The sequence below is a fragment of the Myxine glutinosa genome, chromosome 1 (genome assembly GCF_964187855.1).
Source record: "Myxine glutinosa chromosome 1, kmMyxGlut1.1, whole genome shotgun sequence".
Lineage (NCBI taxonomy): Eukaryota > Metazoa > Chordata > Myxini > Myxiniformes > Myxinidae > Myxine > Myxine glutinosa.
This window is the reverse complement of record NC_136261.1, coordinates 404,610,349-404,629,432: the sequence shown is the minus strand read 5'-3', so window position 1 is coordinate 404,629,432 and position 19,084 is coordinate 404,610,349. Positions and strand designations below refer to the sequence as shown.

General features: G+C 44.9%; 2 protein-coding genes across 12 annotated transcripts in view; both read left to right on the top strand.

Annotated features, from left to right (window-relative positions):
* The window catches only part of LOC144889594 (uncharacterized), a 68,048-nt gene extending 65,722 nt beyond the window's left edge, over positions 1-2,326 (top strand). For all 8 annotated transcript variants that reach the window (XM_078770423.1, XM_078770417.1, XM_078770421.1 and 5 more), the window contains one exon: positions 123-2,326. In XM_078770423.1, coding sequence (XP_078626549.1) covers positions 123-1,099 — 977 coding nt within the window. In that variant the 3' untranslated portion in view covers positions 1,100-2,326. The remainder of the gene's footprint in view (positions 1-122) is intronic.
* Positions 2,327-6,002: 3,676 nt separating this feature from the next.
* The window catches only part of LOC144889592 (uncharacterized), a 29,654-nt gene continuing 16,572 nt past the window's right edge, over positions 6,003-19,084 (top strand). For 2 of the 4 annotated variants that reach the window (XM_078770408.1, XM_078770405.1), the window contains exons 1-2: positions 6,003-6,607; positions 6,838-6,986. Coding sequence is in view for 1 of the 4 variants with exons in the window: in XM_078770404.1 (XP_078626530.1) it covers positions 19,026-19,037 (12 nt within the window). In the remaining 3 variants the exon portion in view is untranslated. Of the gene's footprint in view, positions 6,608-6,837; positions 6,987-18,981; positions 19,038-19,084 lie in introns of those variants that run through there. The other 2 variants (XM_078770406.1, XM_078770404.1) reach the window with 2 other exon arrangements.

The window sequence follows — 19,084 nt, the reverse complement described above, 5'->3', positions numbered from 1 at the left end:
ACGAAAAAATTAACATACGATCTTTTGTGTTGAGAAAATATATAATTTTCGGAAATGTGTTAAATATTTTGCCTTTTGATTTTTACAAAATAAATAAAATGTTGCCTTCTTTGTTTCTGCAGAACAATCCAGAAGTATTTTGGGACAAATAAGGTCCAGTCACAGCTTGACAGTGAGGAAGAAGCCTTTTTTTAAAAAACAATCACGACATCAAGACTCACTTTCCATAAAATACAGGTGCATGTCTAGGCCTCGCAACACAAAGATCAATATGAAAATAAACAAACACAAGAAGGATCCAGAAAGGCGAATACATTGCAAGTGTAATGTGTGCAGAATGGATTTTTCTTCAACAAGTGAAATCAAGACACACATGAGGACCCATACTGCAGAATGCCCCCACAAGTTATCTGTCTGTGATGAAGGTTTCTTGACAAAAAGCAATTTGAAACCACACATGAAGATTAATACAGGAGAGCGTCCTGAGAATTGCTCGATATGTGATAAAGGTTTCTCTCATAAAGGCTATTTGAAAAGGCATATGAGGATCCATACAGGAGAGCGTCCTTACAAATGCTCGATATGTGATAGAGGTTTCTCTAATAACAACAGTTTGAAATTACATATGAGGATCCACACAGGAGAGCGTCCTTTCAAATGCTCGATATGTGATAAAGATTTCTCTCATAGCAGCCATTTGAAATCACATATGAGGATCCATACAGGAGAGCGTCCTTACAAATGCTCGATATGTGATAAAGATTTCTCTCAAAACAAACATTTGAAAACACATATGAGGATCCATACAGGAGAGCGTTCTTACAAATGCTCAATATGTGATAAAGGTTTCTCTCGAAAAGACAGTTTGAAATTACATGTGACGATCCATACAGCAGAGCGACCTCACAAATGTTCGATATGTGATAAAGGTTTCTCTCACAAAAGCAATTTCAAAAGGCATATGAGGATCCATACAGGAGAGCGACCTCACAAATGTTCGAGATGTGACAAAGGTTTTTCTCACAGCAGAAGTTTGAAAACGCATATGGAGATCCATACAGGAGAGCTGAAATCTGAAATACCAGGATATGAAAAATGAGGTTAAAAGGATTTTGAAATTGAAGAAACCTGCAATTGTACCAGTGACATTCGGAGCAACAGGGAATCCGGATGATCAAGAAAACCCTAACTGAGTACGTAAAAGCATTCCGGGGAATATCACGACAAACAAGCTACAGGTGGAGGCTGTCAGAGATCCATTGAGGATTCTAAAACGACCCCTTGGAACAAAACTATGAGAATCAAGTTTCACAAACTGGTTCATGAATAATGATAATTTACTGAAAAAGGAGGTGGATATTTTGAGTTCTGGGAGAACTGCCTCCCACATTTGAAAACCCACCTATGGAGATAACAACCAATGAGAGTGTCCTTAGAAATGTTCTATTTGTGACAAGGATTTTATTTCTAAACGGAGCTTGAACATCCATAGTGCAACCCACGCTGGAGTGCTGCATCAAAAGTGCTCTGACTGGGAAAAGTTTTTCTGATAAAGGTTTGTTAAATTCACATCGCATTACCCATGCGTCGCACGTTGGACGTTCCACCTTTGTAAGTGATCCTCAGCAGTAGGCAAGGCAGTTTGGACATACACCTTATCAACACAACTTCTCAGAATACCATCTGTAACCCCTGACAACCACCCAGCACCTTGAACTCCTCGATGAATCGCATATGTCTGGCTGTCACCAGAACGTCCACAAAAATGACTGCAAATTGGTGTCAGAAGACAACAAGATTCTCAAAATGCTAACAACAACCATGTCCTCAAACTAGGTTTCAAGAAAATGACAGCTTAAAAAAAGATGTAAAATGTATTAATCTGGTTCTCCATATTCTCATAATGGAGAATTGTTGATAAAAATTGATGCCAAAAACTCAAATGGTAACATAACTGAATCTCATTGTGTTTCTTTCAGGGCCTTCCTTTGCTTGCCAGTTTGTAATTCTTATCCGTCTTTGCCCATGTATCCAGGAACGTTCCATTTGAGGTTTTTGATTGTGACCAGTGTTTAGGAATTTTGTTTTGTCTCTGATTTAGTTGTTTTTCTTGTCCCTTTTGGTTGTGCTCAGATGGCATTTTTCCATGGCAGTTTGAACATCAATTTTTACTCACTTTGCTGTGGTTCATGTTTCATTGTCATGTGTGATATGGGGAGAACACACCTGTTGTAAAATTGTTTATCAGAAGACTTCTGCCGATGTTTTTCATGAAACTTGAATTTGTGAAGGGTTTCACAATAAAGAGAGGTACTCAAAGCACAAATGCACTGGCTGTGTTATTACCACTGCCAGAGGAGAGGGTATTGCATTTGCGCCTGATTGTTACTTGGCAATTTTTTTTCCCCCAAGTCCGTTGATCACTCTGGTTTGTGTGTTTGTTTGTTTGTGTGTTTGTGTGTTTGTATGTTTGTGTTTGTATGTTTGTGTTTGTATGTTTGTGTTTGTATGTTTGTGTTTGTAACTTGGCAAAAACAAAAAAAAAATTTGCAAATATGTTCATCACCCTGGTTTGTGTGTGTTTGTATGTCCACTCACTTATACTTGCCTATAGGTCACAATTTTAAATCGATCTTCACAAAACTTCAAATTGTGGAGTTTGTGGTCCAACGAAATGCTATATCTTTTAGAGGTCAAACGGTCAACGTAAGCCAAAGGTCAACCACTTTTTTGGAATTTCTAAAATCCTCAATTTTCATCCAATTGACTTAAAATTTGAAGAGGATTTACGTATCAGCTGACTGAATTCAACCACCAACTATTTTTGAGATCAGCGTTGGCCAAAGGTCAACCACGTTTTTTCCGAATTTCTAAGATTCCCAATTTTCATCTGATTGACTTGAAATTTGAATGGGATTTACATATCAGCTGACTGAATTTAACCACCAACTATTTTTTTTGATCAACATAGGTTACGAGGTCAACAAAGGCCAAAGCTCAACAATTTCAAATTTCTAAAATCCTCAATTTTCATCCGATTAACTTAAACTTTGAAGACAATTTGCATATCAGGTCACTGAATTCTACTACAAATTATTTTTTCGGTCAAAAGGATGCTGTACTGAGTGGCAATCTACTTTGTTCTGTTTTACCAAATGTCACTCTACGAGTGATTTTTCATTTGAGTGTTTGTCTGTCCGGTAACTTATACTTGCCTACTAGTCACAATTTTAAACCGACCATCACAAAACTTCACCAAATGTTAGAGTTCGTGGTCCGACAAAATCCTATATATTTTTGATGTCAAAGGGTTAACATCGGCCAAAGTCAACTTTTTTCCAAATTTCTAAAATCCTCAATTTTCATCCGATTGACTTGAAATTTTTATGGGATTTACATATCCGGGAACTGAATTTAACCACCAACTTTTGTGTAATTTCGGTCATCAGGGACTTTTGGATGATCTGGTTATTTTGGGTCATCTGTGTTTTTGGGGTCTTTTTCGTCATCAAGGACTTTTTGGGTCCTCTGGGACTTTTGGATGTTCAGGGACTTTCGGTCATCAAGGACTTTTGGGTTGTCTGGGTTTTTTGGGGGTCTTTTGGGCTTTGGGAACTTTTGGGTCATCTGGGTCTCTTTGGTCTTTGGGGACTTTTGGGTCCTTGGGGACTTTTGGTTAGTCAACGATTTTTTGGTTTCCTGGGGTCTTTTGGGTCACCAATAACTTTTGGGTCCTTGGGGACTTTTGAGTCTTTTGGGTCATTAAGGACTTTTGGGTCCTTGGGGACTTTTGGGTCATGAAGGACTTTTGGGTCTCAAGTGTTAAAGGGTCTTCCAAGCTCTAAAGGGTCTCAGCTGTCGAAAGGGTTAAAGGTACATTTGAATAGTATGTCATTAATTAATAGTCAAAAAGTATGTGCACGCAGCTCATCCGTTTGTAGTAAAGGTCCCGTTGGTCCGTTGTACCAAATTTTCAATGGTCCTCACGGCCTTGTAGCATACCTGCCTTTTGGCGCCTCTTGGTCTTTTCGGTCATCAAGGGGTTTTTGGATCCTTGGAGTTTTGGGTCTTTTGGTTCCTTGGGGACTTTTGGGTCAAATAACTTTTGGAACTTCTGGGTCTTTTGGGTTCTCAGGGACTTTTGGGTCTTCAAGGAATTTTTGGGGATTTTGGATGATTAAGGACATTTAGGTCATCTGGGGATGTTGGGTCTCAAGTGTCAAAGGGTCTTCCAAGGTCTAAAGGGTATCAGTAGTCGAAAGGGTCAAAGGTACATTTGAGTAGTATGTAATTAATTAATAGACGTCAAAAACTCAGCCTCGCTCGCATACGCACACACACACGCACACACCCCATCCATTTATAGTAGACTCGGTGGCCTGTTGGTCTGTTGTACCAAATTTTCAATGGTCTTCATGGCCTTGTAGCATATCTGCCTGCCGGAATTGGGGGGAGGGGATTTGGGGCCATTAAGGACTTTGGGTCATCTGGGTCTTTTGCATCCTTGGGTACTTTTGGGTCATCGATGAATTTTGGGGTCCTTCGGGACTTTCGGGTCTTTTGGGACATTAAGGACTTTTGGGTCCTTGGGGACATATGGGTATTTTGAGTCTTCAAGTGCTTTTTGGGTCATTAAGGACTTTTGGGTCCTTGGGGACTCTTTGGTATTTTGGGTCCCTGAGGACTTTTGGGTCATCAAGGACTTTTTGGGTCGTTGGGGACTTTTAGTTCATTAAGGACATTTGGGTTCTTGGGGACTCTTGGGTGTTTTGGGTCCTTGGGGACTTTTGGGTCATCAAGGACTTTTTTGCTCCTTGGGGACTTTTGGTTCATCAAGGACTTTTGGGTCCTCAGGGACTTTTGGGTAATCAAGGACTTTTTGGGTCCTTGGGGACATTTGGGTCATCTGTGTCTTTTGGATCATCAAGGACTTTTGGGTCCTAGGGGACTCTTTGGGTTCGAGGGGACTCATTGGTCTTTTGGGTCCTCAGGGACTGTTGGGTCATCAAGGACTTTAGGTCCTTGGGCTGGCGAAGGATAGAACCACCGATGATGTTTCCACCTTCACCCCTTTTCTTATTGCAGTGAGCCGGTGGGCATCCACAACTCCCATATCAGCCAAATGAGTCTTTTATGTCATCTATCTCGACCGATGGGGCAATACCATAAATCACACCACGACTTTCCCGCAGCGATCTACGGATGAGGCAGGAGACTCGACTGCCACCGAAAAGAGAGGTTCTCAAGGTCTTGTCGCGCTGGGAAGCGGATTTACAATAAATTAGCATATCCCCAGATCTGAGCTTTTTAGCACTGATGACGTCGCCCAATTCACTCTTGACCAGGGAAGCCATTTGGATTGGATTCTCGGAACACAGGGGTTTAGACCCCTCCAAAGTCAAAATTATAATGGGAAATGCCCCATTCGGATCATCATGTCTCACTCCGGCTTTGGCCACAGAAGGAGCGTGGGACTCGTCACTGCTCTCCTGCCGGGACCTTATCCTCTTCACGCCAGAACCACGTGGGGCCCTGTTCGCTGATGGCTGAACCTCATCCTCCTCGTCCCCGGACCTACTACCCATTATCGACCCTCCCCTCCTCACACCTCTCCCCTCAAAAAAGCCTCCCCCCTCCCCTTCAAACTCCTCCCCTGCCCCTCAAACCTCCCTTCTCCATCACACCAACCCCCCCCTAACATCTCCCCTCACCTCCCCCACCCCTCACACCTCCCCTCACACCTCACCCTCCCCTCACACCTCCCTCTCCCCTCACACCTCCCCTCACACCTCCCCCTTTCCTCACACCTCCCTCTCGCCTCACACCTCCTCCCCTCCCCTCACACCGCCCCTCCCCTCCCCTGACACCTCCCCCTCCCCTCCCCTCCCCTGACACCTCCCCCTCCCCTCACACCGCCCCCTCCCCTCACACCGCCCTCCCCTCATATCATCACCTCCCCTCACACTTTCCTCCTCCTCACACCCCCCCTCCTCACACGTCCCCCTCCTCACACATCCCGAGGGGTTAGGGTTCAAGCTACTGAACCACTGATTAGACGATCGGTCTCCACTCAACGTGTAACCTTCCACTAACTCGCCGTGACAACGATTACGTCGAAAACCTCAGCACCAACTTCTTCCTCTCCTGCTTCTTGTTCTTCGCTATACTTTCGCACTGTTGTGTGGGGTCGTCACCAAATTTCCGACGTCACAAACAAAAAAATTTCAGAGGAGGAAGAACGATGCGCGCAAACAGGAAGTATTCAATGACTGAAGAACTTCCTGGTGATGTAAACCTCGGACTGTAACTTTGCTGCACTGGTGGTTGTGGCGGTGTAGCGGCTGTGTGAGTAGTGTTTTTATCGGTGGTTCACATCGTGCTTTTCGTAATAGCAATTTGTATCTCGGTTTTGTAACGTCCACCAACACCAATAGGCTTCATAGTTAGTTATGTCTTTTATCTTTTAACGAGCTAAATCTTTCACACATTTCATGTGTCGAGCGAGCTGGAGCGCGGACAAAGGAAGAGGAAGTGCGCATGCAACGGTGACGGTGTGAAGAGGTTAAACACTGAACTCTGAAAATGATTAATTGAGGATCCAGAGTTGGTATGTAATTGAATTTGTTTCTTTGATACATAATACATTTGGTGCTTGAGCTGTAAGAAATGGATTTGATGTGCATTCGCCGCTTTGTAAACGGTTTGTATTTCGCCATTGCTAATTTCTTGTACAGAACGACAAACTGCTGTAGTGTAGGATTGTTTGTATTGAAGCCAAATCTGTGAACTGCAATTAGAGATTTATTAGTAATTTGATGTTTGTTTCTCATGTTGTAGTTTCACGGAGTCGACGAATAAAACACCTTCTGTACGAGACCCAAGGTTTCCTGTAATCCTATTTTAGCGGTGTTCCTCCTCTTCACAATTGGCGCCCGAGCGGTTCTTCATAAGCTGAACCCGAGCGGTTCCACTCGGTGTAACGGTCGGTAGGTCACACAGACATTGTTATGGAACTGCACACTGCAGCGTCATGCTCCACAATTTCAGAAACTGTATATTATGATAAGTTATCTGAATTTCGATTGCACATCAACATAACTTTGCGTACTTGTACGGGGGGAATTTGTTATTTTTGTTGGATGTACCAAGTTACCAGTTACGGTATCTGGATAACCAGGCTTCCTGTGAGGTTCCCACTGGATGCCTATTGTTGTTGTAACACATTTTGTGGAGACGATTCAGACAAAACTGTTCGAGCGAGCTCGACGAAACTTTAACTCGTTGTAGATACCAATTTAACTTTGTGCATCATAAATTTTGTTTTTTTTTCCAATTTTGACTTGCATTGGCTACCATTGCCTATTCCGTCATAAGCTTTAAACATCTTCTCCAGAACCGCTGAACGGATGAAGGCGAAATTATAAAAATATGATCGCCTCGGCATGGGGATAAAAGTTTGTAAAAAAAAATGTCATTGGTCACATGATTTGGCGATCATATTGGATGAAAAATATAACTTTAAAAAAACTACTGATGCGAAACTGCTTATCAGATCAATACAAAACTTGAAAGACATGTTAACATTCTAGTGGGGGGAAAATATTTGCAAACTATGATGTCATCAGTCATGTGGTTCGACCGCTATTTTGAAATTAAGGAAAGAATTAAACGAGAAATATGTCGTGCACAGCACAATACTTGCAAAAGCCCTAAAATAAGTTGTTGGCCTATGATGACCTCAAAAATAATTGGTGGTTGGATGCAGTGACCTAGTATATAAATTCTATTCAAATTTCAAGTGAATCAGATAAAAATTTAGGATTTTAGAAATTTGAAATTGTTGTTGACCTTTGGCCTATGTTGCTATTTTGGCCTATGGTGATCTCAAAAATAGTTGGTGGTTGAATTCGGTTTGGTGATATGTAAATCCCATTCAAATTTCTCGTGAATCGGATAAAAATTGAGGATGTTAGGAATTCGAAAAAAAGTGGTTGACAGTAGTAGGAAAATGGGGGTTCTGAAGCACAAAGAAATTAACATTGAAGTCAATGGAGAAAATTAAGGATAATTATTGACTCACTGGATTTTCAACTAGATTTTATCCTCAGGATTTCAAGATGTTCAACAGACATTCGCTGATGCTCATTCTCACTCGCTGCGTTCATTCGCTGTTAGTCGGCGCATTCAAGACACCCCATTCCCCTACTACTTGTTGTGGAAGGGACAATTGAGGGAAGAGGGAATTGGGGAGGGAGACTCACTTCGTGGATTATACTCACTAAGTGGACCAATTAATATTTGTTTATGTTTTTGTTCCCCATCGCTCCGCGGAGCGAAAGGGGGACGATGGTTTTCCCATGCATGCGTGCGAAAGCGGAGGACCGAATTCTAATTTGGTGTGTGGGTGCAACCCATGTCAAAATCCAAGATGGCCACCACCATGTATGTCTGAACCTTGTGAGCGGAATATCTTGAAAAATAAGCGAAGTACCAACTTCTAGTCTGGTGTGTGGGTGTATCTCCGCATACGGAAGAACACTATTGAAAATTGGGTCGCCACGTCAAAACCAAGATGGCCACCACCATATATATTGTTACCGTTTTCGTGCGACCCTCCATCCCTTACCAAGGGGAGATTAAGCCTAAGCCCCTTGTTCTCCTTGGGTCGTCGCAACCGCGAGACCTGAGTCGCCACTTCCGGTCGGACGCAAGACAAGGTTTCGGGACAATTTTCGCACGTACCTAAGTACCTACGCCGCCGCGGAAGCGGGGATCAAGTCTCGCACGAACCACGCGTAATTTGAGTACGTTCGAGCGGATGGCGTACCACGTGGTCCGTGCGGTTACCTTATTATTGGGATCCGATTAGAGCGCTATAATTTGTACCACGCTTAGTCAATAGATGGAAAGGACGAAACGGTCAAATCAAAGAAATAACACGTTTACTAATTATTATTTGCAATGATTGGTAGAAGCAGAGACACAGGGCAGACCTTATACAGTCTTAGCTTATTCCCCAGACAATGGGCCCGTTCACACCCACAGGGGGATGAAGGAAGGAAATGTTCATGCGCTGAACATGCCGGCTTGGTCGCTCAGGAACAGCTCGCCCGGCGTGGCCCTCTGCGGTCACAGCACGTCCCTCGACGAAGGCAGGCAGGCAGGTGGGAGAGATCCTTGCGGCACGTATCTCGAACAAAGGCAGCCAGGCGAATATGCGCGTCTCTCGCCCGGCTCGGCGGTTCCTCGCAGCGCGATTAATGAACGGCGCACTTTCAGCCTCGTAACTCAATTCAGAGGGTCTGCCTCAAGCTCAACCAAGCATTTCACTTGCAACTCAATTCAACACCGCACACTCTCAGAACTGTTCAACAGAGGACCCCGGCTCATAACTTGGTTCAGTGCTTCGAACCGATAACTCAAGCTCATCACTCAGCGCATGTCATTCTCGCATGGGCTTGCCTCATAACTGAGGTGGGGCTTTGCGCAAAAGGGTTATATTACCACGCCCTTAGCCCGCATCGAATGTTCCAAACCACGCCTTTTGACACAGTGCTAAGCCACTCCCTTGGAGCCCTGATTGGCGGCTCGTGCTTACCGGTCAATCCCACTTCTCCTGTCCCGCCTTCCTTTGGCCTGCCTCGACTTGTCAGGCAGGCCTCATGGTAGTTTGTGCCAAAAACCAAAGCATCTGGGCAGCATAAAGCATTGGAGGGAGACCAAACTCTCATTATTCTACTCAACGCAAAACTACACATAGGAAAGGTCTACACTTGCACTTACTAAGAAATAACTGATCATAAATGAGGCTACATGTTGTAGTGTGACTATCTATGAGGGGGAAATTAACCTTTTATTGCAAAAACACAAAACCGCAACAATGTGTTTGAACCTTGTGAGCGAAATATCTTGAAAAATAAACGAACTACTAACTTCTAATCTGGTGTGTGGGTGTATCTACGCATAAAGAAGAACGCTATTGAAAATTGGGTCGCCACATCAAAATCCAAGATGGTCGCCACCATGTATGTCTGAACCTTGTGAGCGAAATATCTTGAAAAATAAGCGAAGTACCACCTTCTAATCTGGTGTGTGTGTATCTCGGCACAAGGAAGAACCGTATTGAAAATTGGGTCGCCACGTCAAAATCCAAGATGGCCGCCGCCATGCATGTCTGAACCTTGTGAGCGGAATATCTTGAAAAATAAGCGAAGTACCAACTTCTAATCTGGTGTGTGGGTGTATCTAGGCATAAGGAAGAATGCTATGGAAAATTGGGTCGCCGCGTCAAAATCCAAGATGGCCGCCTTGCGTCTTCCACTTTGTCAACTCGCATCACTTCACCGATGGGGGACCGAGGCGTAACGCGTGTTGTACTTTAAGCTTCCTACCTGGAGGCTTTGTTTTCTCTCAGCGGTCGATTGTGGTCCTGCTACTCTCGTTCTTTCAGTTTTTTACCAGTCTTTCCACACATACTTCCTTGTTTAAAATCTTAACTCAAAAACAAACAAACAAAAAAAAAAACATTTCCTTCTTTGTTCTTTTCATTCGTTCGTTCTTCGACCACATGTTTCACCCCCATTTCACCCCCATTTTCACCTCATTCCCCAGATGTTTTGCCCTGTTCTTTTTGCTGACATATTTTGCCCTGTTCACGTGACTCGTGGTTGTTCCTCTAGGCTCCCTCTCCCCGTTGGTTTTTTTGTGAATATTAGATTGTTCTTCACGGTTCTGTTTAATTATGTTTAAGCTTTCCCCTGCAGTGTTTTATTCAGTGGTATATTACAACACGCTGTTTTTCTTTCTGTTTAGAAGGCTCCTTTCAATTTCCTCTCCAACTCATTCTACTTCAAAAAAATATTCAATCTCTTATAATTCTAAATCACTACATGCTCTAAATTCAAATTCATTCCACCCCTCCTCCATCGTTCTTATTGAAAATCACAATAAACCCAATTTGTTATCAATGTTCGTCTTTCATTAATCATCCACTTTCTAAACTCCCCCCTTTCCCCTCCCTCCAAATCTTCCCACTTGCCCCTCCCCTTCTAAACTCCCCCCAACTCCTCCCCATCAAATCTCCCCCCCCCCCTACCATCCCTCTCCAAATGTCCCCCCTCCCACCCTCTTCTCAAAGCTGCCTCCTCCCGACTTCATCTCCCTTCTATCTCATACCTCCACCTCCCCCAACCTTCTACTTTCCTCTGCCACCCCTCAAAGAACCCCTCACTGTGCTTCATCCCATCACCATCAAACCTTTCATCCTCATCCTTCCCTTTCTTGTAACTCTTCTGTAATCTCTGACACGCTATTAACTGATCTTCCTACCTCCCCCGCCAATCCTTCATCTGCCCCTACCCTCCCTCCCCTCTCCTGCACCCGATGCTCCTCCTCTCTCCTCATTAACGATATGGACCTCAAACATCCGGGGCCTTCGCTCAAACCTGATTGATCTCTCCATTCAGGTTGCTTCTGACAATCCAGACGTGATCTGCTTAACAGAAACGTTCCTCCTTCAAGATGTCTCTGATTCCTTAATATCTCTTCCTGGTTACTCCCTCTGGTATGACAGACCTGAGCCTCGTCCTGGTGGTGGGGTTGCTATCTTTATCAAAAGCTCTCTTCCTCACTCTCCTTGCACTGCCCTTTCTCCACCCCACCCCCATGAGTACCTCTGGCTACGGCTTCCTCTCCGCTCCCACATTTTGTTCATATGTGTTCTGCACCGTCCTCCAAACAGTGATGACTCCATTTACATGTCGCCATCTGACAACATGGACCAACTTCTATCAACTCATCCCAACTCTCTCTTCCTCATATGTGGTGACTTCAACTGTCATCATGCCAGCTGGCTGTGTGTGGGTTCCTCTCTCACCAGCCATGGCACCTCGGCAAAGGACTTCTGTGACTCATTGGGACTGACACAATCTGTCAATTTCCCGACCCGGATCTCAGTCAATGGAGTATCTTCTCTTCTAGACTTGGTTATGACAAACGTCCCTGCAAATGTCTGCTGCTCTTCTTCTGCTCCAATAGGTTCTTCTGATCATGTGCTTGTTAAAGTGGACATCTCTCTGACCATTCTCAGAGAGCCTCCTCAGCGTCGGCGAGTCTGACATTTCACTCAGGCCGACTGGCACGGTCTGCAAGCAGCCATCAATCATCTGGACTGGTCTCCCTTCTCTCCTGCCTATGACATCAATTCTTCCTGGGAATTCTTCCAAAGCAAACTGCTCTCTCTCATGCACAGATTTATCCCATCTCGTCTTCAGTTGTCTTACCCTTCCTCCCATCCATGGTGCACTGCATCTTGTGGAGAGGCAGTTGCCCTGAAACAACTCCACCAAGTTTGGAACAAGTGTGTGTCTACCCTCAAGTGTGCCAGGAAGCACTATCTCTCCACAGTCAAGAATGAACTCTCAAACCTGTCTCCTTCCTCCAAATCCTTGTGGTGTCTGGTCAAATCCGTTTCTGGTGTTTGTTCCCCCTCCATCCCCTCCCTCACCTCAAATGGCTGCACAGTTGACACCGCATGTGACAAAGCCGAATGCCTCAACTCTATGTTTGCCTCAAAATCTTGTGTCCCAAACCCATCTCTCTCTGTTCCCACCTTACCCAGTCGAACCCAACTGCTCCTGGACTCTGTGTCCTTCTCTCCTGACAAGGTGGAGAAGTTTTTGTCAAACCTCGACTCTGATTCTGCAACTGGACCAGACGGCATCAGCCCACGGGTCCTACAATCCTGCTCTGGTCCTCTATCTCACCCTGTCTCAGTTATTTTTACCCTCTCTTTTGCTCAAGGTAATCTGCCAGCATATTGGAAATCAGCAACATTACCGCTTTTCACAAAAAAGGTGCAAAACAGATACTTGCCAGTACAGACCAATCAGCCTGCTCCCAATTATCAGCAAAGTCATGGAATCCATCATTGCTTCGGATATCAAATCCTTCCTCTTCTCCAATGGCTTGATTTCCTATCATCAATTTGGATTCAGACCAGGTCATTCTACTCTGGACATGTTGCTTCTGCTGTCTCAACAATGGATGGAGGTCCTCAATGCCAAACAGGAAATCAGAGCTGTCTCCCTCAACATATCACGTGCCTTCGATATGGTCTGGCACCCAGCTCTGCTCACCAATCTCTCCTCCGATGGTATCCATGGAAATCTCCACGCTTGGCTTGCGGACTTCCTCTCTGGTCGTAGTCAACGTGTGGCCCTGAATGGATTTCTCTCATTGCCCCTTCCTGTTCTGGCTGGAGTTCCCCAAGGTAGTGTTGTGGGCCCTTTGCTTTTTCTGGTCTTCATCAATGATCTCTCCGACTCTCTGGAAAATCCTCTCCATCTCTTTGCTGAGGACTCCACTCTCTGCCGCTTCATTCCTCATTCCTCAGATCGGCAGCCTGCAGCCTCCTCACTCTCTGCAGACCTGGACAAAATCACAGACTGGTCAAACAAGTGGAACATGTCTTTCAATCCTGACAAATCTCACACTCTTACTTTGTCTCTCCGAAAAGACCGACTGGAAAACCCTCCCATCTACTTTCTCAACAATCCTCTCCAAGAAGTTCTGTCGTTCAAGCTTTTGGGTCTCACTATCTGCCATGATCTTTCTTGGGAAAACCACATTTCCAAGCTGGCCTCCAAAGCCAGTCGCCGACTGGGCATCCTCCGTCGTGCGAAGTCGCTCCTTGGCACACCTGAGCTCCTCACCACATACAAGGCTTTCATCCGCAGCTCAATGGAATACTGTTCACCCCTCTGGGCCGGTGCTCCTACCTCACACCTAGCTCGGCTTCATGCTGTTGAAGACAAAGCTTTCAGAATCATTGGAATCTCCTGTGATGAAGCTAACTCCGAGGGTCTTTCACTCGCTCACCGCAGTTCAGGTTGGTGGTCTTTCTGTCTTCTACCGACTCCTCTCCAGCCTTACTCCCCCAGCTCTCTCTGTGCTCTGTCCCCCAAATATTCCTACAGGTCGCACAAGATCTGCCAGCAACCCTCTTCTGGTGAAACTGCCAAAATCAAGACTCTCTGCCTACCTTCACTCCTTCATTCCTCTTTTTTCCCGCCTCTGGAACAAACTCCCCCACTCCCTTCAATCCCACTCCTCCCTCCAGGTCTTTAAAACAGCTGTTCACCACCTTTTCTTTTCTTCCCCTATCCAAAACCTTGATCTTTTCTGCCCCTGCTAATTCACCCCAGATACATTTTTTCGAAATTCCAACTTCTTTCCTGGAAGTCCTCGCAGTGTCCATATGTTTTATACCTCCCCCCAAGCCCTCTCCCTCCCACAGTTCTCTCGATGTCCCTGCTCTCAAATGTTGTGTTTGTGTCCCTTCCCCCTCTCTCCCCATATTGTCAACCGCTCCCCTTATTTTGTGTTTTATGTGTCGGTTTGTGTCGGTTTGACTTTTTCTGTGATTAATGTTGGCTCTTTCACGAGCCTCGATCTTTTGTACAAAAAATAAATAAATAAATAAATAAACAACCACATGATCAGATGAGCCGATTGGAGCAGAAGAAGAGCAGGAGACATTAGCAGGGAAGTTCGTCATAACCAAGTCTAGAAAAGAAGATGCTCTGTTGACTGAGATCCGGGTCGGGAAATTGACAGATTGTGTCTGTCCCAGTGAATCACAGAAGTCCTTTGCTGAGGAGCCATGGCTGGTGAGAGAGGTACCCACACCCAGCCAACTGGCATGGTGACAATTGAAATCACCACATATGAGGAAGAGAGAGTTCGGATGAGTCGAAAGAAGTTGGTCCATATTATCAGACAGCCAGATGTAGATGGAGTCATCACTGTTTGGTGGACGGTACAACACACATATGAACAAAAGGTGGGAACGAAGGGGAAGCCGTAGCCAGAGGTATTCCTGGGGGTGAGGTGGAGAGAGGGCAGTGCAGGGCGAGTGAGGAAGAGTTTTTGATAAAGATAGCAACCCCACCTCCAGGATGAGGCTCAGGTCTATCACACCGGAGGACGGAGTAACCCGCGAGAGATATTAAGGAATCCGAGACATCATGAAGGAGGAAAGTTTCTGTTAAGCAGATCAAGTCGGATTTGTCAGAAGCAACCTGTATGGAGAGATCGGTCAAGTTTGAGCGAAGGCCCCGGATGTTTGAGGTCCATACCGTTAATGAAGAGGAAGGGGGAGCATCGGATACAGAACGGGGGGGGTGGGGGGGGGAGGTGGGGAGGGGTTGGGTAAGATGTGGAAGAGGAGGAAGAGGTTGGGAGAGCTGTTGAAGCTAGGAGAAAGGGAAGGATGGGGCGGACAAAAGGTTTGATGGTGATTGCGTAGGGCACAGTGAGGTGTTATTTGAGGGGGGAGGCTGAGCGAGGCAGAAGGTTTGGGGAGATGGAGGTGAGACTTGGAAGGGGGAAGAAGCGGGGAGGATGCTTTGAGGAGGAGGGGTGAGAGGGGGGAAATGGAGAAAAAAATGAGGGTGGGGAGATTTGAAGGGGAGGGGCAAGGGGGGAGTTTATGAGGGAAGGGGCAAGGGGGGGGGGGAATTTGAAAGGGATGGAAGATGGGGGAGATTTTGAGGAGAGTTTAGGAGGGGTGAGGTGGAGTCCAGGAGGGGAGGGGTGTGGGGGGGGAGTTTAGGAGGGAAGGGGCGAGGGGGGAAATTTGAAAGGGATGGGTGATGGGGAAGATTTGGAGGAGAGGGGGTGAGTTTGGATTCTTTTTAGTGTTGAACGATTAATGGGAAACGAACATTTATTGCGAAATGAGTTTATTGTGACCTTCAAGTCAGAGATACGTTTAAGGATTCTGGAGGGGGGTTGGGGGGGGTGGGGGAGGTGGTGGAGTGCCGGTGAGTTTAGGGAATGTCGGAAAGAGGAACTGTAAGAGATGGAATTTTTTTTTTGTAATGAATACATTTGGTGAGCAAGTCAAAAGCAACCTTTGAATTTTAAAGAATTAGAAGAAAAAGGTGTTATAATATATGATAGAATGCAGCACTTCAGGGGAAAGTTCAAACATTTTTAAGTTGAACAGTGAAAACTATCTGGGGAAATGGGGGGAAACATGTGGTCGAAGAACGAGCGAACGAATAAGAACAACGGATAAACGAATAAGGACAAAGAATAAGAACAAAGAAGGAAATTTCGAAAGTTTTTTATTTTTTAAAGTTTTTAATTTTTTGAGTTAAGATTTTAAACAAGGAAGTATGGGGTGATAAGACTGGGAAAAACTGAGAGAATGAAAGTAATTGGACCACAATCGACCGCTGAGAGAAAACAAAGCCTCAAGGTAGGAAACAAGGTACTAGGTCGCAAATATACGGCACGAAATAACCGACGATCTTTTATACAGGTATGAAAGATTAACACCGATAATCTTCCTCGGGACACACTATAGGTACACACGCCGAAAGATAAATACAGTTTCGACAAAAATACAATTGTGACAAATTACTTAACTTTGAAAGCGTGGAGAGCGTGTGCAGGTTCGAAAAACCGTGCCCTCACCGACAAGATCTCGCGCGAGATTTTTTCATTCTTTGGAGTTTTTTGGGACTTTAAGAATCTTTGTGGCCTTTTGGGTCTTCGGGGCTTTTGGGTCTTCGGGGCCTTTTGGGTCTTCGGGGCCTTTTGGGTCTTCGGGGCCTTTTGGGTCTTCAGGGCCTTTTGGGTCTTCGGGGCCTTTTGGGTCTTTGGGGCCTTTTGGGTCTTTGGGGCCTTTTGAGTCTTTGGGGCCTTTTGGGTCTTCGGGGTCTTTTGGGTCTTTGAGGTATTTTCGGTCTTCTGGGTCTTTTGTGTCTTCTGGGTCTTTTGTGTCTTCTGGGTCTTTTGTGTCTTTGGGGTCTTTTCAGTCTTCAGGGTCTTTTCAGTCTTTGGGGTATTTTCAGTCTTTGGGGTCTTTTTAGTCTTGTGGGTCTTGATGGACTTTTGGGTCTTCAGGGTCTTTTCAGTTTTGGGTCTTGATTGTCTTTTTGGTCTTCAGGGTCTTGTCAGTCTTTGGGGTCTTTTCAGTGTTTGGGGTCTTTTCATTGTTTGGGGTCTTTTCATTCTTTGGAGTTTCTTGGGACTTTAAGGATCTTTGTGGTCTTTTGGGTCTTTGTAGTATTTGGTATCTTTGAGGGTCTTTGGGGTATTTTGGGTCTTTGGGGTCCATTGGGTCTTTGGGTCTTTTCGACATTTTTGGGTATTTTAAAGGCCTTTGGGTTATTTTTGTCTTTTCAGTATTTTTGGTCTTCAATGATTTTTTGGATATTTTGGGTGTTTTGGGTCTTCGGGGGCTTTTGGGTGTTTCAGGGTCATTTGAACATTTTGGGTCTTCAGGGTCTTTTGGGTTGTCTGTGTATTTTGTGTCATTGGGGTCTTTAAGGGTCTTCAGGGTCTTTTGGTTTTCTTGGGTCTTTGGGGTATTTTGGGTGTTCAGGGTCTTTTGGTAAGTCTGCAGATGGAGGAAATGCAGACGCAACCTCTCCTGGCACTCTAGCAATCGTTGCCGAATCTCTTTCAACTCTGCAGATGGAGGAAATGTTAAGTTGGATCTTGGAGATAGCGTGAAGCTGGAAGGTGTGAAAACATTTTGCTACCTCAGACATGATGAATGGAGAAGGCGGATCAGACTCAGCAACCAACGGTTGCTCGAGTGAGATGTGCATGGAAGAAATTTGGGGAACTGAGTGGTGTGTTGACGAGGAGGGGAGTGTCGTTGAAGCTGAAGGGAAAGGTGTATGTTGCATGTGTGAGAAGTGTTATGTTTTATGGGAGCAAATTGAACATGGGTAACGGAGAGCAGCAACGAAGGCTGGAAAGGGTGGAAATGCGAATGGTTCGGTGGATGTGCGGAGGATCGCTGAGAGATTTTATTTTATTTTTTGCATACAAGATCGAGGCTCGTGAAAGAGCTAACATTAATCACACAGAAAGACAAACCGACACATAAAACATATAACATGGGGAGTGGTAGACAAGATGGGGAGAGAGGGGGAAAGGACACAAACACAACATTTGAGAGCAGGGACATCGAGAGATCTGTGGGAGGGTGAAGGCTTTGGGAGGGGGGGGGCTTGGGAAGGGGGGAGGGGGTGGGAGAGGTATAATAACTTCACTTTGGATGTCCGGAGAGAACCAAGGCTCAAGGTAGGAAGCTTCAACAACTAGGCCGTGCGGCACGAAATACTCGACTATTTTATACAGGTGTGAAAGGTTAACACCGAGGATCTTCCGAGGGACACACTATAGGTACACATGTAAGATAAATACAGTTTCGACAAAAGTACAATTGTGAACAATTACTTAACTTCGAGCGTGCGTGAAGATCGTGGAACAGCTTCGAAAAATCGTGACCGCCCCGACATGATATCACGAGGATCGGAAGACAAATGATCCTCTCGCGAGGAGAGGAAGACAAATGATGAAATTGCTAAAGATGATGGGAATAGAGCCTGTGATGGATGCTGTGAAGAGAAACAGGTTGAGATGGTTTATTCATGTGTTGAGGAAGGATGAAAGTGAGTGCTTGAGAAGAGTGATGGAAATGAATGTAGAAGAAAGTAGAGGACGGGGAATAGGGTGCATCAAACGCCCTTAGGTTCTTGGATTTTAATGTCTATTCTCTCAAATGTTACACTTGTTGGTAGAAGTATGTATGCAAAAAATAAATGAAATCAGAGGTGGTCCTGGGTGGCCACCGGCCACTTTTATATATTTAGGGCCATTTTTGGGGCCGCACTATGTAAAAATGTTTGATTTTGTTATTTTACACCCAAACCTAGTCATGTTTGGTATCAAATTGAAGGTCTTGATGAGAGGAATACAAATATAACAATTTTATGCAAAAAACGATGGTTTGATAATTAGTTTGTATTTTTACATGAATGAAATCGGAGGTCTAATCGTGGGTCCCATACTAGTAGTCTAATAATATCCTTTATGTTCTTTCAATTGGCAGATAAGAAGACCAGATTAGCAAGTGCCATTTTTGGTCTTGGCAATGCTTTTACAGAAGCAGATGGTACATTGACAGGAGTCCGCCTCCCAACTTGCCGGCAGGTTCTTCGATGCGTGATGTGGTACATCCAGAAAGAAATATGTGAAGGCAAACAAACTCAGCCACTGA